This window comes from Xenopus laevis, chromosome 8S (assembly GCF_017654675.1).
Source record: "Xenopus laevis strain J_2021 chromosome 8S, Xenopus_laevis_v10.1, whole genome shotgun sequence".
Classification (NCBI taxonomy): Eukaryota; Metazoa; Chordata; class Amphibia; order Anura; family Pipidae; genus Xenopus; species Xenopus laevis.
Window position 1 is genome coordinate 85,954,644 of NC_054386.1, and position 26,526 is coordinate 85,981,169.

At 39.7% G+C, this 26,526-nt stretch overlaps 1 protein-coding gene across 4 annotated transcripts in view; it reads left to right on the top strand.

Annotated features, from left to right (window-relative positions):
• The window catches only part of LOC108700581 (ryanodine receptor 1), a 142,274-nt gene that overhangs the window by 67,707 nt on the left and 48,041 nt on the right, over positions 1-26,526 (top strand). For 2 of the 4 annotated variants that reach the window (XM_041575339.1, XM_041575341.1), the window contains exons 45-70: positions 1,277-1,388; positions 2,163-2,283; positions 2,626-2,795; positions 2,962-3,182; positions 5,358-5,448; positions 6,380-6,520; positions 6,946-7,109; positions 7,224-7,302; positions 7,387-7,476; positions 8,540-8,683; positions 8,926-9,006; positions 10,722-10,797; positions 11,817-11,940; positions 12,090-12,205; positions 12,946-13,013; positions 15,047-15,168; positions 15,682-15,731; positions 15,930-15,990; positions 16,142-16,380; positions 17,607-17,688; positions 17,782-17,912; positions 18,825-19,145; positions 20,726-20,966; positions 22,430-22,517; positions 22,890-22,982; positions 25,800-25,814. In XM_041575339.1, coding sequence (XP_041431273.1) covers positions 1,277-1,388; positions 2,163-2,283; positions 2,626-2,795; positions 2,962-3,182; positions 5,358-5,448; positions 6,380-6,520; positions 6,946-7,109; positions 7,224-7,302; positions 7,387-7,476; positions 8,540-8,683; positions 8,926-9,006; positions 10,722-10,797; positions 11,817-11,940; positions 12,090-12,205; positions 12,946-13,013; positions 15,047-15,168; positions 15,682-15,731; positions 15,930-15,990; positions 16,142-16,380; positions 17,607-17,688; positions 17,782-17,912; positions 18,825-19,145; positions 20,726-20,966; positions 22,430-22,517; positions 22,890-22,982; positions 25,800-25,814 — 3,241 coding nt within the window. The remainder of the gene's footprint in view (positions 1-1,276; positions 1,389-2,162; positions 2,284-2,625; positions 2,796-2,961; positions 3,183-5,357; positions 5,449-6,379; positions 6,521-6,945; positions 7,110-7,223; positions 7,303-7,386; positions 7,477-8,539; positions 8,684-8,925; positions 9,007-10,721; positions 10,798-11,816; positions 11,941-12,089; positions 12,206-12,945; positions 13,014-15,046; positions 15,169-15,681; positions 15,732-15,929; positions 15,991-16,141; positions 16,381-17,606; positions 17,689-17,781; positions 17,913-18,824; positions 19,146-20,725; positions 20,967-22,429; positions 22,518-22,889; positions 22,983-25,799; positions 25,815-26,526) is intronic. The other 2 variants (XM_041575340.1, XM_041575342.1) reach the window with 1 other exon arrangement.

Below are 26,526 nucleotides of genomic sequence, written 5' to 3' on the forward strand. Positions count from 1 at the left end.
TTATTTCTGAGCATCCTCCAGAACACACTGGGGGCTATTCATAAAGTTCGTGCAGCGAATAGTCATTCGCAAATGGTTGGGTTGGCCTATGAAGCTATTAAATTGCACTGCTCTGCCCGTCTTTCTGTTCTTATTTGAATTCGCACGGAGAAGACATTTTCGCAAATGGTTGTTGTGCACCAAAATAGTGTTGACAGTAATTGAAAAACTGTTTTGCGAATATTTTCTCCGCCACCAAAGTTGTGGCATAATTCATATGCAGAGTGTGCACATTAATATTTGCAATTTTTGACATATTTAAAAAGCTCGTTTAGACATTAGCATTGTGAAATAAAATCCGCAATTCTGTTTGCACGTTCTTATTAAGCTTTATAAATATAGCCATGGGCAGAGTGAATATAATCACTGTGCAAACCAATCTGCCCTGCGCAAAGTTTATAAATGAGCCCCACTAACTTTTAACTGTATAAACTTCCATATCACTGCTATAAAAGAGTTTGATTGAACTTTGGTGCAATTGGTTTTTCATCAATATGTGGCATTTTAATCATGCATCATATAATATTTAATTTTATATTTCATCTTGTAAATTGCTTTTTGAGAGTAAAATGATGTAGTCAGTGTATGTTTAAAGCCACTATTGCTAGATTATTGCACCAGATAGAGGAAAAAAGATAATGCATACTAATTAGTGGCTGGCATGCATTTAGGTGCTTCTTGCATCCATGGTATAGGGGGGCAGCACACAGAGCTATTTCTTACTTTATGCAGGTTCAAAATGCAGCATACTACGCACTGTACAAAGGCTGTCCTGCTCTTACTGCAGGTATTATGTATTGGGCTCCCTTGCTGGAATACTGACGCCTGTAAATATACACAAGCACAAGCATATTATAAATTGCGCATGATCAGTGTCGGACTGGCCCACAGGGATACCAGGAAAACTCCTGGTCCCTCATGCTGCTTAACATTTGGCCTATTTCATGGCCATTCCTTATTTCTATGAGAACAAAGAGGCTAAATAGATGGAATAATAGATTAAAGTATGTAAAGAAAAGAGACTAGGAGAATAGAGGTTGAGTGAGCAGAGGAAGAATAATAGTACTGAGTGTGGGCCCCTGGTCTAAGGTTTTTGGGTGGGCCCCTGGTGTTCCAGTCTGACACTGGGAATGATCACTGTTCATATTTTAATGCTTACCGCTGGGTCTTTAAAAAGTAAATAAGCACTATAAATAAGTCTATCATGCCTCTCCTTCTTTAACTACATTTAACATAGGTATGGTGGTGAAGAGGTTCATGAAGAAAATCGTGTACATCTTGGTAACGCCATCATGTCTTTCTATTCTGCTCTGATTGACCTGTTGGGACGTTGCGCTCCTGAGATGCATGTAAGAAAGTAGAGATGCATATTTTTGTGTATTTCTTTTATGCCTAATACCAAACTCCTTCCTTTCTGTCTCCCTTGTTTCCCCCAAATATTGTCTTGATCATTTATCTCATTTCATCTGCTTGTCTTTATCTTCTGCTCTTTTTCCCACTGTTCAATATTCGTTTTTCCATTGTACATTAAGAGGCCTAATTATTAAAGGTACCATTTTAGTGGTTTAAGAGGGTTTTTGAAACCACGTCTAAACTCACATTCTCTAAAACCACGAATGTCATGGAATTCATTAAAAGATCTGAACTTAAAAAGGGTAAATGACAAAAAAGCAATGAACGATGTGCTAACAAATATGAATACCTCTAAAACCAATTTCAATTCCTACCAAAAACCTCTAAAAGTCCAAATTGATTAAAAGTAGTTCTATAAGATCAGTGCCGCACCCATTGACTTCAGCAGGAAGACTTATATCTTTTGAGATTTGTGGAAAAATGTAATTGTTAGTAAATGGCCTTTCTTTAATATTATCCTTACCAACTAAAAAAACACAATACATTTTATACTGATTTTTCATGTGAGAAGTAGAGGGGTAATCTGATTTCCATGAATCAATTAAAAAAATTACTGCTTACAAAAAACAAACAATATTACTATTCTTATGATAATTTGAACATTTTGCATAATATTTTCCCCTTTCCAAAATGTAACATGTAAGAATATATTTGTTGTATATATTAATTTTTTTCAAACGTTGTCTCATTATGTATATACTGTATTACAGTTGATCCAGGCTGGAAAGGGAGAAGCTCTAAGAATCCGTGCCATTTTGCGATCTCTTGTGCCCATTGAGGATCTTGTGGGAGTCATCAGTTTGCCACTGCAAATACCAGCTTTTGGCAAGGGTGAGAATAGAAAAAAAATGCTAATTAATAAACTGTGCATGTTTTTTCTAGCTTTTTGATGCTCTATTTGGAGGTTATTGCTATTTAAAGCCAATCAATCATTCCACCATTATTCCTGATAACTTGAACAGTAGAGTTCATCTTTTTATCAAAATAACTTACCTTGAATAATAATGCCTGCACAACTGAATAAATACAAATATGCAGATAAATCAGGATCCGTGTCTCACCATATTTTACTGAATATGTAGAAATACAAAATGTCCAGCGATTCAGGAGAGTGACGTTTTGCAGGTTTTATAGAAACCAAATTAAATTCACTTTCATCTCTGTCCATATTAGATGGGAATATAATTGAGCCAAAGATGTCTGCCAGCTTTGTTCCTGATCACAAATCGCCAATGGTTCTATTTTTGGACCGTGTCTATGGCATAGACAATCAAGACTTTCTCCTGCAGGTTCTTGAGGTTGGGTTCTTACCAGACATGAGGGCTACAGCCTCTCTAGACACTGTGAGTATCTCACCTAGTGGCTGTAAAATTTCTTCTTCTTCTTTTTTTTTTATCTTTGGACATTTTTGTAGGTTCTTCTTTCACCTTTCTTTTCAATTTTTTTCTCTAACGTTTGCCTCGATTACAATTTACAGTTTTTTCAGTTAATTTGCTGCTTTTTCTATAGGCTGCATTCAGCACCACAGAGATGGCTCTTGCTCTTAACCGTTACCTGTGTCTGGCTGTGCTGCCTCTTATCACTAAATGTGCCCCTCTGTTTGCTGGAACTGAGCACCGTGCCATAATGGTGGACTCCATGCTGCACACAATATACCGCCTTTCCCGTGGTCGTTCTCTTACTAAGGCACAGCGAGATGTCATAGAGGAATGTCTGATGGCTCTATGCAGGTACTGTTCCGTTTGTGTTCATGTGGAAGCAGTTTATCCGTTATATAACATAGTAAGCTCTGCCCCCAGGAGACCCAAATCAGGACATGGTGGAGTGTAGCCTGAGCTTTATTTAGATATCATGTAACCTTCTTTATATTTTATTGAAGGCCAGAGTAAATCTTGAAAAGCTTGGAGGGGTCTTAAAATTTAAAGGGATTAAGACCTCTGATTTAAAGGGATACTGTCATGGGAAAAACATTTTTTTTTTCAAAATGAATCAGTTAATAGTGCACTGAATTCTGCACTGAAATCCATTTCTCAAAAGAGCAAACAGATTTTTTTATATTCAATTTTGAAATCTGATATGGGACTAGGGATGTAGCGAACTGTTCGCCAGTGAACTAGTTCGCGCGAACTTCGACTGTTCGCGTCCGCCGCAAGTTCGCGAACGTCGCGCGACGTTCGCCAATAGGCGTTCGCGTCAAAATCGTTCGACCGTTCGACCATTCGACCGCTAGAATCGAAGGATTTTCGTTCGAATCGAACGAAAATCCTTCGATCGAACGATTTCAATCCTTCGATCGTTCGAATCGAACGATTTTCGGATGTTCGAAGTTCGCGAACAGTTCGCGAACTGTTCGCAAATTTTGCCGGTGTTCGCGAACGGCGTTTGCGAACACATCGGCGGCGGTTCGCTACATCCCTATATGGGACTAGACATATTGTTAATTTCCCAGCTGCCCCAAGTCATGTGACTTGTGCTCTGATAAACTTCAATCACTCTTTACTGCTGTACTGCAAGTTGGAGTGATATCACCCCCCTCCCTTTCCCCCCCTCCCCAGCAGCCAAACAACAGAACAATGGGAAGGTAACCAGATAGCAGCTCCCTAACACAAGATAACAGCTGCCTGGTAGATCTAAGAACAACACTCAATAGTAAAAACCCATGTCCCACTGAGACACAATCAGTTACATTGAGAAGGAAAAACACCAGCCTGCCAGAAAGCATTTCTCTCCTAAAGTGCAGGCACAAGTCACATGACATGGGGCAGCTGGGAAATTGACAATATGTCTAGCCCCATGTCAGATTTCAAAATTGGATATAAAAAAATCTGTTTGCTCTTTTGAGAAATGGATTTCAGTGCAGAATTCTGCTGGACTAGCACTATTAACTGAAGCTTTTTGAAAAAAATATGTTTTCTGATGACAGGATCCCTTTAATGTATCATAGCCAAAAATCAGTGCAAATTAGATAAACAGGGTTTCCCATCTTGCTTATTTCCCTTGCTCTGCCAATATATTATTATTATGGGCAACAAATAGAAGTGATTACAGGTGAGGCAAATGATGTCCTACCATGCACTCAAATAATTGTGAAGTTCTGCTGTGGTGTATGCCTCCACTTTTCTAACTATAAATCAAAGTCTAATTAAAGTCAAAGATGTCTTATTCAAGGGGATACAAAATTATTATACACAGTAGTCATATCCTAAAGTACCCCCAGTCCATAGGTTGTACATAGTTAAATAATTTCAAAAGGCAAAAATCATGAAAAGACGGGAAGATTTATCAAGAGTCGAATTTGAATACTTTGAAATTTAAAAAGACCAACCAGAATGTATTTTTTTTAAAAAAAATCGGGGTTTTTTTGCCCGAATAGGTCAGTTTTTAGATCGAATTCGAACCGTACAAATCGAAGTAATAGCGCATTCGATCAAATTCGATTTGAAGTTTTTCCAAAAAAAAAACTTTTTTTCAAAGTCTACCAATTGACTCCAAACGGGTTCTAGGAGGTCCCCCATAGGCTAATACAGCAATTCGGCAAGTTTGAGATGGCGAATTTTTAAAGAGACAGTACATTTAAATTTCAAATGTAAATTTTCTAATTTTTTTCAAATTGAATTTGGACTATTCCCTAGTCGAAGTACACAAAAATTCGAGTTTTTTAAAATTGAATTTTCACTTTGACCTTTGATAAATCTGCCCCTTACTGTTTAGTGAAGACGAGCCCAAATATTATAAAAATGAAAAAACTTTATTAGGACATGCTCTAGCCTGACGCGTTTCGTGCCAAAGGTGGGCACTTACGCATAGGCTACCAACCACTCACTTGTCAGTGCAACAGCTTTGTACTTACTGTGAAATTTAGAAACATCAGCTGTTACTCATTTTACTCCTGTCCCTTTTTTTAGGTACTTGCGTCCATCCATGCTGCAGCACCTTCTTCGTAGGCTTGTTTTTGATGTTCCCATACTTAATGAATTTGCCAAGATGCCTTTGAAGGTGAGAATATGTGACACTATTCTTCAGCTTTGGACACCTGAGCATGATGGTTCTGCCAATGCAGATCCTGACTTTTGTTTAGCCAGGCAAAGGCATAGTGGGACATTCACTTAAAATCGTAGTTGCACTGGCGTCCGCTTCGACGCGCTTCGCCACACTTCGCCAGGCGTATTTTCACCAGCGCTCCGCAAATTCACTAAAATCCGAAGTTGCGCTCAGGGGTAGCGTAAGGTTCTGAAGTTGCACTAGCGTTAATTCGCCAAGCAAAGCGAAGTTACGCTAGCGATGGTTAATTTGCATACGGTGCCAAATTCAAATTTCAATGGAAGTATTCGTAGCAGCACTACACAAGCCTGGGAAACCTTCAAAACATCAAATAAAATGTTTATTTTGCCCTACACATGTGCCCACTGTATAGTTAAGGTGCCATGAGTTAAGAAATGTAGGGGGAAGGAGGGGAGCCCCAAAAAAATTTTCGATCTTTTTCAGCCTATCACCCATAATAAAGAAAAAACGCCTGCGTTTTTTGGGACTTAGAAAATTTTTAAACTTTTTTTGAAGCAATCCCTATCTACTCTATTGCGCTTCGCCTGGTCTGAGGTGGCGAAGGAAGTCTGGTGTAAAAGCTACGTTCAGAACAATGCGCGCGTTAGTGAATTTGCGTAGTTACGTCCGTTGCGCAAATTCGCCAGGCGTAAGGGTGCGAAGATACACTAGCGAAGTTACGCCAGCGTCCGTTAGGGAATTTGCGAAGTAACGAAAATGCCCAACGCTAGCGAATTCACACTAGCGTTAGGCGCTTTGGCGCTTAGTGAATTTGCCCCATAGTTGCTAGCTCTGGTCAGTTTTAGTATCCTCAGCACCGATTCTCTACTGTATATTGGTTATTGCATGGTTATTATCATTTTAATATTTTCCTTTTGTCTTTCAGCTCCTTACCAACCACTATGAGCGCTGCTGGAAATACTATTGTCTACCAACAGGATGGGCTAATTATGGCGTGACATCAGAAGAAGAACTTCATTTAACTAGAAAACTTTTCTGGGGCATCTTTGAATCTCTTGCTCATAAGGTAAATACTTCAAGCCAAAATTAATGATATGCTAATCTGCCAGTACAGATCTCAATAATTCCTTTCAAAATATTTTCGAAAGATATTCATTATGGAATGTACAGAATGTCCTTTATAGTGATGGGCGAATTTGCGCCGTTTCGCTTCGCCAAAAAATTCGCGAATTTCGCGCGAAATTCGCGAAACGGCGAAAAAATTCGCGAAACGGCGCCAGCGTCTCGTTTTTGACGCCGGCGCCCGTTTTCCCGACGCCGGCGCCCGTTTTTCGAAAAAAAAATTTGACGCCGGCGAATTTTTTCCGCGAATTTTCGCGGGAGTTTCGCGAATTTATTCGCTGGCTGCGAATCGCGCAAATTCGCCGCGAATTCGCGCCTGGGGAATAAATTCGCCCATCACTAGTCCTTTAACCATATGACCTTTTGCAGAAATTTGATGCAGAACTTTCTAAGATAACCATGCCCTGCCTGTGTGCGATTGCTGGTGCCATTCCACCAGACTACGTAGACGCCAGCTACTCATCCAAGACAGAGAAAAAAGCTTCTGTGGATGCTGAGGGAAACTTTGATCCTAAACCAGTAGAAACTCTGAAGTAAGAAACTGGTTTATGTGTCACGTCAAATCTGCCATCTGTATCAGCTCTTTCTTTTTCACAAACAGTTTTTGTTATTATATAAGAGATCTAAAAAATATATTTCCTTTTTAGTGTCATTATCCCTGAAAAACTAGATGGGTTCATCAACAAGTATGCCGAGTACACACACGACAAATGGGCATTTGAGAAGGTACGTGACTATTACTGTGTGTAAAGGTTGTTAGCTGTGATGCCTGAGGCTCGTTCTCTGATATGCCTCTTGTCTTTTATACAGATACAAAATAATTGGTCCTATGGGGAAACTGTGGACGAAGAAGCCAAGACTCATCATATGTTACGTCCGTACAAAACTTTTTCAGAAAAGGTACAATTTCTCCCTACTCTTACTCTGTGATTTTTATAGCTGATTTGGACTAAATATTTATGTGGTTTATTAAAGCCATTTACCTTAAATTCAAGTTTGTAGGGAGTGGTAATACATCTTTTTGACTGGCTTTACTTTTTATTGAAAGGAGAAGGAGAGCTACCGAAGCAGTTTATTGCCAATAGATTAGCCACTATAGTGCAAGCTATAACACTATATTTATTCTGCAGAATGCTTTACCATTCCTGAGTAAACAGCTCTAGAAGTTTGTTTAGGATAGCAGCTGCCATATTAGCTTGGTGTGACATCACTTCCTGCCTGAGTCTCTCCCTGCTTACTCATAGCGCTGGGCTCAGATTACAGCAGGCCGGGGGGAAAAGGGAGGGAGATGGGCAAGAAGAGCAAACTGAGCATGCTCAAGCCCTAGCCCTGGAGGTTTATGCTGAAAACAGGAAGTCTGATACAGAAGCCCATGTGTACACAATAGAAGGAAAGAAATGCTGTGTTTTTTTTGACAGAGGACTCAGAGCAGCATTACTTTGGTTTAGTGGTGTATTTGCAGTATATAGACCTGTCTGATAAAGCTTACTTAATTTTAGCCTTTCCTTCTCCTTTAAGGCTTGCAAATAGTTTAATTTGTTCTAGAGGTTTACCAGGGGTAGCAGCTAGGCTGGGGTGGGAGCAGGGAGGTGGGTCTGTGTAGGTTAAGAGGGTAGGGTTTTTTTCATTAAGGGTTTAGCTCTCCTTTAAGAATGTGCCTAGGTCAAAGGTTAAACATAAACATATGTTAAGGTATATACAGGACTCCTTATAAAGAAAAGCAAAGCCCTGCTAAAATTGTTAACCCTTACAAAGGCAGCTAGAGAGGAAGGGACAGATCAGGAGAAGGGGGTTGTGAGATGTAAGGGAGAGCAGGAAAGAAAGTACCTGGTTGGTGGGCAAGCATTCCGTATGGTGTGTGTATAATGGTCATGTATAATGTTCATGTATGTTAGAGGGTGAAGAAAGGGTCAGCATACGAGCCTGAAGATGCACAGTCAAGAGTTTCCCTTTTCATTTGTAGGATAAGGAAATTTACCGCTGGCCCATCAAAGAATCTCTAAAGGCCATGATTGCCTGGGAATGGACAGTAGAAAAAGCTCGTGAAGGTGAAGAGGATAAAACAGAGAAGAAAACGAAAAGTCGAAAAATTTCCCAAACAGCGCAGGTAATGACTCATTAGGCATTCGCTTGTTTTAAACTGCTTTACAAGGTGACACTTTCTTTCAGTTGATTCATTCCAGTGTGTTAGGTACTCTAAACATCTGTTTTCTGGCTTTCTACCCTTGTTCACCCATCATTTGTGAAAGCCTCCCAGGCATTTATTTTTTATCTCTTTTGACACATACACTTGCTGCTTTAGGATTTGCTATGACTCTCCTGTGACATCTTTATCCCATTGCCTTTCAGCAAACATATGACCCCACAGTCCAAACCTTTAGCCCAACTCCAATGGATCTCACAGGAATTACCCTGTCTAGAGAACTGCAGGTAATACAACATCTGTGTACAACAGTTTTGTGTCTCTTTGTTGTGTCTCCTATTCTTTGATATAACAATGCTGTGTGCAGGTGTTTTGCAAATAGCATTATACATTTTTCAGATAAGAGTATGTTGTGGGCACATTTAGGAACTGGAAGACCAGGTGCACAAAAATTGGCACACTATGACTATGATGTTTGTGCCCTTTGCAGCCTGTCTTCCTCCCTTGACATATTGCCACAGGTCTTCATTTTAGAGCACAGAGAATACAGCGTACCCCCATGGTTAGTATGAGGGGTGCACATCATTCAGACAAGCAAGTCAGGGGGTGGCAGTAGACACAGGCTACATCAGGGCCTTGATTTTACCACCATAGAGCAGCCATATACCTACTGAAGCTGTGCTCAGCACTTCGTTCCAGATTTTTCAGGAAGAGCAAGGTGTAGAGTGCAGCACTCCCTTTGACGGAAGCTGTATGTGAATGAGCACTAAAGGTCTGGCCACACGGCAGATTCGAGGAGATTAGTCACCAGAAGTTTCCTCGTGAGGCAATTACCTGCAACTTTGGAAATCAAAACCTCCCCGTGTGCCTGTCCTGGTGGAAGGCAGGGGAAGGCAGATCAGGGAGATTAGTCGCCGCAAAGAAAAGGAGATTTGTCGCCTGGTGACTAAGCTATCCGAATCTGCCCGTGTGGCCAGACCCAAAGGGGTGCTCTCTGCATCGCTTCTCTTAGTTATCCTGTGCTTTTGTTGGGGTCCTTATAGTCTCTGATTGTACATCATTTACCCCTGCTAGCTATCCTAGAGCTACACTTTTCAATGTGCCTTTTTTCCCAAAAGGCGTATTTTTCCCTATAATTTCATCACTGCATTCATGCATCCCCAGTGCACCAATATGAACCCAAAAGTATAATTTTAACCACATGATATGAGTTAGAATCATGTCATTTCTGGTGTGTGGCATTTGCAAACCATTAAAACCAATTAGGAACACTCTGGACTCACCACCTTTTTGCTGCTCCTCTGGGTATCCTGGGTGCTCAGTCCGCAGCGTCGCCACTGCAAATATATGCTAAACGAACAGGAGGACGGTACTCCGGGTAAAAGCAGGTTTTATTGCAAGGTTCTGCAGAGATTCATGGCCTTGTGCGTTTCGGGAATACACTCCCTTAATCATAGCCTATGATTAAGCGAGTGTATTCCCGAAACACGTAAGGCCATGAATCTCTGCAGAACCTTGCAATAAAAACCTGCTTTTACCCGGAGTGCCGTCCTCCTGTTCGTTTAGCACATTTGCAAACCATTCACTTGGCAGTCTGTAGCTAGTGATGGGCGAGTTGGTGGAGTTTCTCTTCGCCGAAAAATCTGCGAATTTCCATTTTCGATCGCCGACGCAAATTCGCCAACGAAAATGCTGGCGAATTTTTGTGGCGGCAGCGAATCATGGGAATTCACAGCAAATTCGCGCCTGGCGAATAAATTCGCCCATCTGTAGCACCGTTTGTTATGGGATCCTTGGAATTAACGCCTCATCCAGGATGGCAATAATTCCAGAGTTCCCTTGTTTCAGTCAGCATATCTGAACAATATTTATCAAAGCAGGCTTATTGGGTACAGTGGTGACTCCAAAAAGTAGAAGGAGTGTTTAATGAGCCTGAGTATGTTAAATTTTTTATTAAATATATTTCTAATCAATAATGTGTACGTAAATATTTCTGTCCTAGTCAATGGCTGAGCAGTTGGCAGAGAATTATCACAACACATGGGGAAGGAAAAAGAAACATGAACTAGAGGGAAAGGGTAAGAACATACCACCCAAACAGCAGACTTGATCCTGAACATGTCCCTCTGTCCTTTCGTTATTCACTAAAATGTATATAATAGCCTGTAAATGAATTTTGGCACTAACTTAAATGTACATTTGTTTATCCAATAATTCCAGAATTCATTTCAGAATTTGGCCAAGATTTTTAGTTTTTCAGCAGGATTCTGATTTGGCTGAATCCAAAGACCTGGCCAACCTGAATCCACATGAGTTTTCATTGTACAAACAAGGAAGTAAACATTTTTCACCCTTGTATCCATGATTTACACATACAAATTAGGGTTTGGATTTGGTTTGGTATTCAGCCAAATCTTTCATAAAGGATCCTGGATTTAGCCAAAAGCTAAAATAGTGGATATCTGTAGGAATAAGTCAAATCAACTGGACTAGCTGTGTTTTTTCCTTGAAGACGTTTCACCAGTCATCCAACTGGTTTTCTGAATTCAGAATAACTTGATAAGGAGAGTTATTCTGAATTGAGAAAGCCAGTTGGATGCCTGGTGAAACGTCTTCAAGGAAAAAATAAAGCAAATCCAGTTGATTTGACTTTTTTTCTACAGATATACCATGACCTGGATGAATGAGAATTAGTGATGGGCGAATTTGCGCCGTCTCGTTTTTGACGCCGGCGCCCGTTTTTGATGCCGGCGCCCGTTTTTTCGACCCCGGCGCCCGTTTTTGACGCCGGCGGATTTTTACCGCGAAAATTTTCGCGGGCGTTTTGCGAATCGCGCAAATTCGCCGCGAATTCGCGCCTGGCGAATAAATTCGCCCATCACTAATGAGTATCTTCACAAACTAAAATAGTGGATTCAGTGCATCCCTAAAATGAACTTAATATATCTATCTACTTATCTGTCATCCATTCCTGCATTTGCACATCTTGTTCTGCTGTGAAGTTACTAAACTAATCCCTTTTCATTCATCAATAAATCACACCTTTAAATGGACAATTATCCCTATCCCTTGAATGTAATCAATGTGTAATCTTTAGGAGGGGGAACACACCCTTTGCTTGTGCCCTATGATACGCTGACAGCAAAAGAGAAAGCACGGGACAGAGAGAAAGCTCATGAATTGCTGAAATTTCTTCAGATCAATGGCTATGCAGTGACACGGTAAGTCTGCAAGAGATGGGTATCTGATAAAACCGTGTAAATGCTTCAGACATGAACTGTATGAATTTTACATGAAGGATAGTTGTTATTTTGGTTGTGAAAACATAAACGTTTGGCTTGGGACAGGCTGACCCCTGCTATCTCTTTAGGGGGTTAAAAGACATGGAACTAGACACTTCATCCATTGAGAAACGTTTTGCCTATGGATTCCTGCAGAAGCTTCTGAAACTGATGGACACAGCGCAGGAATTCATTGCTCACTTGGGTAAGAGGAATCAATGTGATAACAATGTTGTGTTGATATTTTGTTGTCTTCTGATATTCATTATTTATAGAATAAAGGGCAGTAGTTGCAAGCAATCCTTTTTAGGGTAAGGGCACACGCTAAGATTCGGGAGATTTAGTTGCCCAGCGATAAATCGCCTTTTCTTCGGGTGACTAATCTCCTCGAAAAGCCGAAGTTTCCTCATGAGGCAACTTTGGGCGACTTCCGAAAACGAAGTGCTCCCGTCTGGAATTTAGATTCTAGCTGGCGGGAAGGCTTTTCGGGGACTTTTCAACTAAATCTCTGGTCTGTCTCTGCCCTTATAGTAATGTGTGATTGATGGTTACCATGACAACTTGCATTTGTCAGTTTGCAATAATTCTTAATGCAGAGAGTGCAATTAAACTCTCTACTCTTTTATATATACATAAAGCAACTGTAATGTACAAATGCTTGGTTTTATCTGCTGACTGTAAAACAACATTGTTATGACCAATAAAAAATGTAAGTTACAAAAAAATAAAACAATTGCCATGGTAAGAAAAATGTTGGGACGCTCCACGCGGTCCGAAAATCATACGAAACTTCGATTTATACAACTATATCCTTGCATCTATGGCCAACTCTAGTGCAACCTAATTCATTGAGGAATACATTTAAGAATCAGTTTTTAGTAGAAAATCTTAAAAGTAGAATCTGACTTTAGATTGATGTTTGTTTTTCCTGTTTTATAAATGCAGAGGCTGTTGTAAGCAGTGGAAGAGTGGAGAAATCTCCCCATGAGCGAGAAATAAAATTTTTTGCAAAGGTAAATGAATCTCTTCTGTTGCTGGGAAGCACCTTCTGTGTTACTTAATCTCTCTTTTTCTTTCCTATGCTTCTGTCTTTAAAATATAGAAAAAAGTCACAGACACAGGGGGGCAGATTTACTAACGGGTGAATTTTCGCCAGCAACTGCTTTGCACCACTTCGGCAGGCGCAAATTCGATACCACTACGCTAATTCACTAATATGCAAAGTAGTGTCCTGGGCGCCAAACGCTGGCAACTTTTCGCTAGCGTTACTTCAACAGTGCGAGCATTTCAAGCGAAGATTGGCTAGCGTTCATTTGTGCCTATTTAAAAGTCGCTAGTGATCTTACGCTTAGGTCAATTTGAATAGGGCGGGTACATTAAAGTTGTATGGACTTTATTATAAATGTTGGGACAAATGCTTGAAGTCGCCACTTTTTATGACAAATGTCAAGGGACCTTAATAAAGACAAAAGAGTTAATAGTATGCCCTAGACATGAGCCGATTGTAAAAGAAATGCTCCATATATTCCATATGTTCTCAAATGTCTGGGGAAAAATGTTAAACCAAAAAAAGTTCAAGCTAGGACTTTTGCAAGCAATCCCGCTCAAAAAAAAGGAAAAGTCGCCAGCGTTTTTTAAACTTTAATGCATTTTCGGCTGACAGGATATGATGTCACTGACATCAGATTGAGGAAGATGTAGCTTCATTTTAGCAGTTCATCTGGTCTGAGGTGGCTAATTCAACTCTGGCGAAAGAGATTACGTTCAGTAAAATCCGCACTTTGCTAAATTTGCTGATCAATGACCATTCGCCTGAGCGAAAAAGTCGCCTGGCGATAGAGTGCGAATGAACGCTAGCGAATTGTCATCTGCGCCTGTTAGTGAATTGGCGATGTCCATGAGGATTGGATTTCTGATGAAAAGTCGCTAGCGTTAGCCACTTCGCCCTTTAATGAATCTGCCCCATGGTATTATTGAGGATTCTTAACCCATTCATTGCTGTTTATGGCCCCAGCCTAAAACAACCTTTGCTACATATCATTGTGTATTGGCATGAAACTTCCAGATTTAGTTTATGTGCTGCTCTTTAGAGATATGTTAGATTTGGGACTACCCAAAGTTTAAACAGTTTAGTTGGGCTTGTCTACAAGGTGTGCAAACAGACCAAGTTTGCTCTTATATTGCCAAATACCACATACAGTAGTTCTCCGTAGGGTCAGGGCACACAGGCAGATTCAGGGAGATTAGTCGCCCTGCAACAAATCTCCTCTTCTTCGGGGCGACTAATCTCCCCAAACTGCCTCCCCTGCCTTCCCGCCGGCTAAAATGTAAATTGCCGATGGGAAGGCACTCGGAGCGATTTGTTTTCCGAAGTCGCCCAAAGTTTCCTCGTGAGGCTACTTCGGGAAACGAATCACTTCGAGTGCCTTCCCACCGGCGATTTACATTTTAGCCAAATCTACCTGTGTGCCCTGACACTTAGGGGCACATTTACTTTGGGTCGAATATCGAGGTTTAATTAACCCTCGATATTCGACCGTCGAAGTAAAATCCTTTGACTTCGAATATCGAAGTCAAAGGATTTACCGCATTTCCTTTGTTCGTACGATTGAAGGAAAAATCGTTCGATCGAATGATTACATCCTTCGAATCGAACGATTCAAAGATTTTAATCCATCGATCGAACGATTTTCCTTCGATCAAAAAAAGCTAGGAAAGCCTACGGGGACCTTCCCCATAGGCTAACATTGATGCTCGGTAGGTTTTAGGTGGCGAAGTAGGGGGTCGAAGTTTTTTTTAAAGAGACAGTATTTCGACTATCGAATGGTCCAAAAAAAATCGTTCGAGTCGAAGTGGAAGGTCGAAGTAGCCAAAAAAATACTTCGAAATTCAAAGTATTTTTTATTCTATTCCTTCACTCGAGCTTAGTAAATGTGCCCCCTTATGGCATTTCCAGTGACTATTGATGTGTTAAGTCAAGTGTAGTATTGATGTGTTAGGAAGGCATACTGGATTGTTTAATGCTGATATATCTCTTCTCTCACAGATTCTCCTCCCTCTTATAAACCAGTACTTCAAGAACCATTGCTTGTACTTTTTGTCCACTCCAGCCAAAGTGCTGGGCAGTGGGGGCCATGCCTCCAACAAGGAGAAGGAGATGATCGCTAGGTGAGTGTTTCTGCAGACCGTGACACTGAAGGTAGTTGCCAGCCATTACTAATATTTCAAATATTGCTATATTCTAAACATGTGTCCAAATGAGTTATTATGTGACATTATTATAGTCTTTTAACTGCACAGAAATATTAATATTTTCTTGTGACTAGAAAGCAAGAGGCTACTACCACCGGTATTAATTACTGAAACGATAATGGCCATGGAATGGTAACAGTGATAACCACTTAACATTTTCCAACATCACTGTACAGCACCCTTGAAATTTATTTTGTAATTACTCTCTTAGGGATGCTAAGACCCCAGAACAATAGCCTACTTTGTGTATAAAGGTGTTGACTGTAGGTTCAAGTGCAAGTACTGTATATAATTAAGTTGTGCCCATTTTCCTTTTACGTTGATTATCATTAAATTATCAAAATTAATCTTACCCTTCTTTCCTCTACCTTCACCCTTTCTCTTTCTCATGCTTCTTTCCCTCTCTCATATTCCGCTTCCTACACTCAGTCTTTTCTGTAAGATGGCTGCACTGGTACGACACCGCGTCTCTCTTTTCGGTAAGGGGTTGGTGTGTGGTGTTGCCATTTTCCATTAGATGAAACTGGAAGTGTTCTTTAATGCTTTTCCTTGGTAACATACTTTGTTCTGCTTTGTAGAAGGAGATTAATTCAGTGTCCATGTATTGAGTGTGCTGGTTTGTGTTAATTTTCTGTTCCTCCGCAGTCGTATAATTATCGGTATCCTTGTGTTCTCAGGCACGGATGCTCCAGCTGTTGTAAACTGCCTCCATATTTTGGGTCGTTCTCTTGATGCCAGGTTAGAATGTTTAATGATAGCCCCTTCAAAATATACAGTCAAACCAATCTACGATGTGACATTGCCATGCTTTGTCTGTACTTGCCTGCTGAAATAGATTAAAATAAATAAGGCATACACCTTACCTTGCTTCATTCTTTATACAATGCAGGACAGTCATGAAATCAGGTCCAGAGATTGTTAAAGCCGGTCTGCGCTCATTCTTTGAGGGTGCTTCAGATGACATTGAGAAGATGGTGGAGAATCTGAAGCTTGGCAAAGTGACCCAGTCAAGTACCCAAGTAAAGGGTGTGGCACAAAATATTAACTACACCACTGTGGCGTTGCTTCCGGTCCTCACATCTCTATTTGAACATATTGCGCAGCATCAGTTTGGGGACGATGTCATCTGTAAGTAGGAATGTGAAAAGTATGATAACTGGAGATAAGGATACCCAAATAATATGAAAAATATCCATTTGTAGGGACTGTAGTGAATTCATTTAAAGTCACATAAACATTGCACTACATTTACTCCAGAAACTGGTGCTAGAAATGATTGAACAGGTTTATCAAGTTTTGATCTACCAAAAAAATTGTTGCTGCCTCCAAAACTTCTGATTCTAAATAAATGGATGAATGTACCTTCTGGGTACACTATCTTGGTTTGTTTATTAGCTATATAGGTTCCTTGATAAATTGTTTATTCTTTTTCAGTGTATTATATAAGGGATACACCGAATCCAGGATTCAGTTTGGGATTCGGGCAGGATTTGGCATTTTTCCAGCAGGCTTCAGTACCTTCTGCCCGAAACAAATCCGAATCCTAATTTGCATATGCAAATTAGGGGCATGGAGGGAAATCGCGTGACTTTTTGTCACAAAACAGGGAAGTAAAAAATGTTTTCCCCTTCCCACCCCTAATTTGCATATGCAAATTAGGATTCGGTTCGGCATTCGGCTGAATCTTTTGCAAAGGATTCGGGGGGTTGGCCGAATCCAAAATAGTGGATTAGATGCATCCCTATCTTGATTAATAAATCAACACAATTTCACCAAACTACAGAGAGTGCTGATCTTCTTTCTACATATATATATATAGATAGATAGATAGATAGATAGATAGATAGATAGATAGATAGATAGATAGATAGATAGATATAGATATAGATAGATACCCCATTCTCTCACAAAAAATGTTTCTTTAACTTCATGCCAACCCTCTTCATAACATTTTAATATAAATAAATGCATTACTTAAACGCAAATATCTTGTGTACTTTTAACAAATTTTTTTTATTTGAAAAATAATGATTATGGATGCGTTTTAGTGCAGACCCAAACCAGGATATGTATTTAGTTGTTCAATTGAAACTTTTTTGGCATAATTGTTAACATACTTTTCAGATATTGTCCTTTTCTCTGCAACCTCAGCCTCTGATATTTTCAACACTGCTCAATTGTCCATTCACCAGCCCAGTTCAATATGATTATTAGTGTATTGCAAATATTGTAGTTCTAATTTACTGGATATTCCATAAAAGCTAGGGCCCGTATTTTCTGACGAATTCTATATTAAATCAAGTTGAATATGAGGTTTATAAAAGATCTTGATGGTGTCGCTCTTGTCTCTGCAGTGGATGATTTGCAAGTCTCTTGCTATAGGACACTGTGCAGTATCTACTCTCTTGGAACAACTAAGAGTCCCTATGTGGAAAAGTAAGGAACTATAGTATTTGTATATTTGTCTTATTTTGTCAAATAGGTATGTGTTTGTTTAGAACAGTTTCAATAATATAAATTTGCTTGTAGGCAGCGGCCAGCACTGGGTGAGTGTCTGGCCCGACTTGCAGCAGCAATGCCTGTGGCCTTCTTGGAGCCATCTTTAAATGAATACAATGTCTATTCAGTGTATACTACCAAGTCACCTCGTGAGCGAGCAAGTAAGTATTGCCAGGGCTGCCATCAGGGGGGTACAGTTATCCCAGTCTCGCGTGTTTTTTTTTCTTAGGGGACCCGGCCATGCTTCACTTACTTGATGAGCCGAGCCCCCCTGCTGTAAGCGAGAATGGGAGCTCCGGTGCCAGCATGATTTTTCTCCTATTCAGTTCTCTGTACCCTCATTGGTCGCTTAAGTTTAACTCCCGGTAAAGCTGTATAGGGATTGGATGGGTGAAGTAGGAACTTCCCCTCCAGCCTAACCAATCCCAATGCAGCCTCACCAGGACTTAAACTTAAGCGACCAATGAGGGTAAAAAGAGCTGAAAAGGAGAAAATTCATGCTGGCACTGGAGCACTGGATCCTCTCTTCTAAACTTTGCAACAGCCCCCTTTAAGAGCCAAACTTATAGGGGACTTAAAGGAGGTTACTCGTGGCTTTTTATAACTTGTAGGGGGGACCTAGGTCATTAATATTTTTTTTAACTGCAGGGGGGCCCTGATCACCAATGGCTTTTTATAACTTGTGGGAGGGGCTTGGCCATCGATATTTTTTTTTTATTTGCAGGGGGGGTGAGATACCAATGGCTTTTTATAACTTGTGGGGGGTGACCCAGGCCATCAATATTTTTTTTTGGTTACTTGCAAGGGGGCCCCTGATTACCAATGGCTTCTTATAACGTGTGGCTTTTTATAAATTATTGGGGTTATTGTTTTAGCTCTGATGTCTGTGTGACCTTTTTACTGTGGGGGTGGGCGAGTTATGGGGAGGGACTTGGGGGCGAAGACTAGGGAGCCCAAAAATGTTGCCGTACAGGGACCCGTGATTTCCGAAGGCGGCCCTGAGTATAGCATGGAGATACAAGAAGTCCCCAGAGTTTGTAAATTTTATATAACAACCCACATCTTTGTTTTAGTCCTGGGTCTTCCCAATTCTGTCGAGGAGATGTGCCCTGATATCCCTGACCTTGAAACTTTAATGAAGGAAATTAGTATGCTGGCGGAGTCTGGAGCTCGTTACACAGAAATGCCCCATGTTATTGAAGTAACTCTACCCATGCTATGTAATTACCTTCCTCGATGGTGGGAACGCGGACCAGAAAATATTCCTGATGATTCTTCTCCATGTTGTACAAGTGTGACCTCCGAGCACCTGAACACACTTCTGGGAAATATTCTGCGTATCGTTGTAAATAACTTGGGCATTGATGAGGCCTCCTGGATGAAAAGACTTGCAGGTACAATAGGGAGGCATTTCAAAATAAAAGGAAATAATTCTTATTTCTAGGTGATATCAGGCGCAGATTTCCCTAGAGGGAACCCGTATGCGCATATTTTATTAGTCGAGCACTAAGCGCCTATCGCTTAGTGCTCCGGGATCAAGGTGATTAACCCTGTGGCTGGTCGGCATGCCGCTCCTTAATACTTGCCGCCCTAAGCCCGAGCCTATGCGGCCTTGCCACAAATCCTGGCCTGGGTGATATGAAGGTTTAAATTTGTGTATGGTAAGATGAGTATTAACAAAAGAGGCAACAGATATTTGCAAAGTCCCCCAGACGAGTGTAACGTGATTAATTAATCTAGGTATGAATTGACACATGAACTAAAAGTGTAAAGTCTTGGATTGAATTTTGTCCGTGAAATGAATATAAAGGTTATCGATACTATTTGGGAAAACAACAGGTTTATCCGCAAGCTTCCACTTTTAAGGCATTTTAATGGTATTACTAAAGTTATAGAAGCACTCCCTGATGAGACTAAATGAGCTAGATTTTGTGAATAGTGCTTACGATCAGTAATGGGCGAATTTCTCCCGTTTCTCCTGAAAAATTAGAGAAGTTTGCGAGACGGTGAAAAATTAGTGAAAAAACATGAAACTCGAAAATTTACGCCAGCGTCCAATTTTGGATGCGAGTCTGAAATGTAGATTGTGTCCGAGTAGTGACGCGAGCAACGTTTCGGACGCGTGGCCACAATTTATTGACGCCAGCTAATTTTCGAGAATTTATTCACCGCCGGCAAAATGCAGAAATTCTCCATGAATTCGTGACAGGTGAATTTATTCGCCCATCAATACTTACGATCACGAAGGAGCAATCATGATGATTTGTTGCCCAATGTACATAGAGGTGGTATATCTCCTAGTTTTACTGTTGAGAACCTATGTATTATTAATGCAATGGAAGATTTATCATCATATATCATCATATCATCAATAAATGCAGATAAGGGGGTTTCTGTGGTTGTATTGGATGCTATCTATTATAAAAATGAAGCTTTAAGACAACTTCATGATGGGGCCACCTATCAGAAGAAGAATTCCGTATGAAATTGATGAGTTTACTTGATTGGGCTAAGAATGAATCTATATTGACTGAGAAGGAGTAGCTGTACATGAGTGAAGTAGATCCTCGTATCTGTATCATGCAGCGGAGCTCACTGGTGCCATCTTCTTCTCTTCGGTAATCTTCATGAAGTGATTGGCATATGGCACTTGCGCAGTTGTATCGATTTTCCGGTTTGTGACAACTGCGCATGCGCCGAAAGAGACGGAACTTGCCGAAGGGAAGAAAGAATACATGAAGATTACCAAAGAGAAGATGTTGCTTGTGAGCTCTGCTGTGCTCAGCGGAGTGGGGCCAATGGGGACTTATCACAATGGGGGGTTTAGTTCTCTTTTAAATGAATGTAGTACAAATGCATCTAAATTAGGGTTGTGTAGATATTTTTGTAGGTTGTTGATTAAGAAAAAAATAGCTGCATAATGTAAAATATACAAATATACAACAGTATCTTAACCAGTATTTTTGCCCTTCAGTTTTTGCTCAGCCCATTGTGAGCAAGGCAAAGCCAGAACTCCTTCGATCCCACTTCATTCCTACCATGGAGAAGCTGAAGAAGCGTGCAGGCAAAGTTGTGGCTGAAGAAGAACAGTTGAGAATGGAGGCCAAAGGCGAGTCTGAGGATTCTGAAAGTTTGATACGGGATGAGTTTTCAGTTCTGTGTAGAGACCTTTATGCTCTATATCCTCTACTTATCCGCTATGTGGATAACAACAGGTAATGAAACATTTCCAGTACATACTGCAATTCCTGTATCTCCGCCACTGTCTATACATTCATAAGGAGTCCATTCAATATATCCCTACAGTGTATTATATTCAATCTTGTGAAATATTATACACTGTATTAATTATACCACTGTCTGGGGTATATTTTAAGTTTTTTAATCACTGGTTAACCTGAGACATTTTTAAGTAAAAGAGCACTTACATTATATTATGAGCTTTGTGACTGTAGGTCAACAATTGCTCTCAGATGGGCTCAACTGTCCAGTGTGAAGTAAGGGTTACAATAAAGTTTTAACAAAAGCTTGCATTCAGAAGCCCTGTAATTGCTGATTTAATGTTTAAATGTTTTTTTAGCAGACATAAGTTATAGGGATACAAATTACACAAAGATCCCTTGTCTGTAAAACCCCAGATCCCAGGAATTACAAATAATAGATCCTATACCTCTAATAGCTTAGAGGCCGATTTATTTCAGCTTTTATTTACCATGTTTACATATTTTTTTCCCTGTGGGTCAAAAGTTTACACTAAGTTGAAAGTCCTGAAGACTCCAGAGCTTGATGCTTCTTATTGCCAAATTGTCATCATTTTCAGTTAAATATGAGTGTACCTGTATTTAAAGGAGAAGCAAACCCTTGCTAATTAAAACCCCTACCCCCTAACCTACATAGACCCCCTCCCTGCTCCCCCCCAGCCTAGGTGGTACCTTTGGTAAATGCCCCTAACTCATTACTTGGTGCAGATTCAGGGCATCGGAGTTCATGGGTGCCATCTTCTTCTCTTCGGTATACTTTGGATCTTCTTCCGGCACTTTGGCAATTTTCCGTGACTTTCGGCGCATGCGCAGTTGATGCAAAACAAAAGATTGCTCCAACTGCACATGCACCGCTATTCCCGAAGATTACCGAAGAGAAGAAGATGGCGCCCGTGAACTTCGATGCCCTGAATCTGCACCGAGGGATAAGTAAAGAGTTCGGGCATTTACCAAATGTACTCCCTAGGCTGGGGTGAGCAGGGAGGGGGATCTATGTAGGATGGGGGGGGGTAGGGGTTTTTATTAGCAAGGGTTTGGTTCTCCTTAAAGGATCAACAATGGGTCCACTTCCTGGTTGCCAAGAAAAATACTATGAAAAAAACTCAGCAAAGACCTCTGAAACAAAACTGCAGATCTCCACAAGTCCAGTTCCTCCTTATGACCTCATATAGAAATAAAGTGCTGTGGATACTGTTGTTGTAAATAATTAAGTTTGAATGATCTTTGGCATTTTTATGTACGTTCCCTTTCATCAGTAAATGAGCCCTATTGTGTGTACAAACCTTTCTACCAAAATACCACAGTGAAAAATCTGATTTGATGTTAAGTATTGTACCAATTAATCATTTAGTAGCTGTATAGCAGTATACAGGAGTGTTATGTTGAAGGTGTTTTTTTCAAGGCTTCTCTTTTTATAGGGCAAACTGGCTTACTGAGCCAAATTCCGATGCCGAGGAGCTATTCAGAATGGTGGGAGAAGTCTTTATCTTCTGGTCAAAATCCCATGTAAGTTTCCTAAGATGAAAACATTAGTGATGGGTGAATTTGCGCCATTTCGCTTCGCCGGAAAATTCGGAATTTCCCGAGAGATTCGCAAAACGGCAAAAAATTCTCAAAATGGTGCCGGCGTCTCGTTTTTGACGCTGGCACCCGTTTGTGACGCCGGCACTGAATAAATTCGCTGGCGGCGAATCGGACAAATTCGCCGCAAATTCGTGCCTGGTGAATAAATTCGTCCATCACTAGAAAACATACCAAGCCTGTGTTACTTTTAATTTGTACTGTAAGAACAAATGTTATAATTTACCTGCATAAACTTATACAAAAGTGGCTTATATTTTCTTATCATTTACTCATTTCCACTTTTGTGTTCTCTAGAATTTTAAAAGAGAAGAACAGAACTTTGTTGTGCAAAATGAAATCAACAACATGTCTTTCCTAACTGCTGACAGCAAGAGCAAGATGTCCAAGGTATGTATATGTCTGTATAAGAAATATTACTTTACCTTGTCCAGCAGACCTTAATAGTGAATTCAGTAGAATTAGAATTACCAGCCTTTAATAAGAGAACATCTTGGCACTGCCTGTCCCAGCATCTAATACTGGTTCCTCTACAATGGGCCACATTGCATCTATGATATCTTATACTGGCAGTATATAGGTTTGGTCTTGAAACAATGGCAGTGTTAGATTAAAATTACTTTTAAAGTTTTTATCCTAAGCTAACATGATCGGAAACTGTTTTCAGTTCATAGTTACTTCATCATTACTAAACATCTTTGTCTCTTATACTGGATTTAGTAGTGAACCTCTTTTTCTCAAGTACAGGCTTCTTTAGCAGTGGCACAAACTCTCACCCAGACTACTTGACCATTGGCCATGAGTTTTAAAATATACCTCTCCAGCACACTTTTCAAATTTATCACTTTTCATAGATGGTCATCTTGGCATTCTATTCTGTGGACCTGGTCTGTAAAACTCACTTTTAAGAAATAGTACTCAATATTAATACAGGCCTCTTCCACAATAGGCTTTATGACTACAATAGTTTTATGCCAGTACACATATCTAGTTTTTTATAAAATAATCAATTTAGAACTGGCAACTAAGTAAATTAACATAAAATATTGTTTTCTTACAACTGACTATCCATTCTGCTCTGCAATGTCCTTCATTTTTGCTCTTATGTTGTCTTCATCTGAACCAACACTGCCTTCAAAACTACCTTTACTTACTCTTCAAATATTCTAGTTCAAACCTTAATTTTATCCCTCTAATATGTGCCTCCCAAATTTATAATTAATTTTATAGTGATGCTTTCCACCACTCATACACAGTGTCTGCTGCTGGCACAATCAACTTGCTCTCTCCTGTTTTACAATAGTGGCTTAACCAATACATACTATTTAATTCTGTCTAACCAAGGCATTCTCTGCTTCTTCATATTGTCTCTACCTATACCTAAATCCCTCTGTGACAAAAACATTTCATTTCTTTCAATTCATCTAATTTAATATATATATAAATATATAGGTGATGCAAGGATCAGCACACTCATTTGTAGAAAAGCAAAGTGTATTTTATTTGAACACAGCATTGTGTCCAACGTTTCGGTTCCTCCTGGGAACCTTTATCAAGGAGGAACCGAAACGTTGGACACAATGCTGTGTTGAAATAAAATACACTTTGCTTTTCTACAAATGAGTGTGCTGATCCTTGCATCACCTGTATCATTAATTTGATCCTGCACCTCAAACTCATACAAGTATCGAGTGCTGATACCCACAGGACGCATATATATAAATATATATATATATATATATATATATATATATATATATATATATATATATATATATATATATATAATATATATAATATATAGATATATATATATATATAGATATATATATATATCTATATATATATAGATATATATATATATATATATATATATATATATAGATATATATAAAAGTAAATATATTCAGACACTGACAGGCAGATTTACTAAGGTTCGAGTGAATTTTCGAAGTTAAAAAAGTTAGAATTTCAAAGTAATTTTTTGGGTACTTCGGCCATCCAATAGGCTTCGATTCTAAGTCAAAATCGTTTCGACTTTTCGAAGTACTGTCTCTTTAAAAAAACTTCGACTTCAATACTTCGCTAAATTAAACCTGCCGAAGTGCTATGTTAGCCTATGGGGACCTTCTACAATCATTTTCTACGTCTTTGTACATCGAAGGAAAATCTTTCAATCGTACGCTAAAATCGTATGATCTAACGATTTTCCTTTGATCGTTTGAACGCTAAATTCTGTGAAAAATCCTTTGACTTTGTTATTCGAAGTCGAAGGATTTCAATTCGAGGGTCGAATTTCGAAGTTTTTTAACTTTGAAATTCGACCCTTAGTAAATCTGCCCCTGAGTCTGATAATACACCATTAATGCCTAAGGTTCTCCCTTTCAGCTGATCCTTCTTTTCATTGCTGATTCCCCATAGGAATACATTTTGTCAGCTGATACATAGCAAATCAATTTTGAATATATCCGACATCTTAAAGGGGAACGATTGCGAAAATTAAAATGTAATATATACTTCAGCACACTGAAATAAGAAGTTTTCTACATATAATCAATTGTAAATTCTGAACCATTTCTGAAATAATCAAGTTTATTTTCACTTATCCTCTCTCAGCATCTGTTTCTCCTCATTCTGTCTTTATTCAGGATTCTAGTGTCAGATAATCATTGACAGTTAGATCCAATAGGCTTATTTTGCCTAGAAGATGTATTAGAGCTCACTCTATTAAAATCATCAGACATCATGTCTCTCTACATGCAGAATTTGTGCAAAAGGCAGTTATTTTGTTAGATTTTGTTTGTACTGGAATCAGTTATTTGAGTGAGCTCTAATACATCTGCTAGGAAAGGAAGCCCCCCCCCTATAAGATATATTGGATCTAACTGTCAATGAATATCTGACACCCAAATGCTGCATGAAGACAGAATGAAGAGAAACAGATTCTGAGAGGATAGTTAACATAAACTTGATTATTTCAGAAACAGTACAGACATTCTAATTGATTATATTTAGAAAGTTTCTTATTTAGGTATGACGCAGCTTATATTAAATTTTCATTTTCGCGATAGTTCCCCTTAAATAAGTTAAAGGAATCCTTGATTTACTCCTCACTTATTGTACTTATCTTAAACCGGTCAAATGGTGTAATTTTGACCGTTCCTCTGTAACAATCTCATGTGTTTTTCTTTCTGTTCTCTTGTGTAGTCTGGAGACAGTCAGGTTAGAAGTCCATTTCTTTTTCTATGGTTTGGCTGCCACAGTCTTGCCCTCTGACTGCATTGAAAGCATGGCTCTTTCTGTCTGTCCTTCTCTCCCACCAGTTGTCACCTTTTCATGAAAGTCTTGAAAACACTTTAAAGTATCCGTGTGCTGGTAGATTTGTGCAGTCATGATTGATACAAAGTTATTTTCAAGCAAATTGTTGGCAAGAATGCTACTTAAATATCAAAAAAAAATGTAGTCCGCTTCAAAATGAATTTAACGTTTTTTTCCCTTTATGAATGGATCTTCAGAACTCTTCTAAGACGGATGGTATCCTTACTATACATGTGTTTTAGGCCACTTCTCAAATTTAGCCCTTGATCCAAGCATGTGCTCAGTAGGTCAGTCAGTAGGGGCAGAAAAGGGTGCTGAATTCTCAAATGTAAATATAAATGTCAAGCCTTTGCTGTGGGATGCTCTATAATCTGCTGGTTTAGTGAGAGCTCAGAAGGACAGAAGAATTGTGCATGCTGACAGTAAGAATTAATAAAGGATAGATGGCTATATTTTTGCCTGCCCAAGCAGGGGCGATCCTGACCCCTCTGCTGCCCCCCTCCCCCGTGCGCTTACCTTTTTGCACCTGAGGGGGTCCAGGAGGGCATCAGAGCGGGCCAGTACGCTAGCGCAGAGAGCCTAACTGCACTCTCTGTGCTAGAAGAGCCGAATTTCA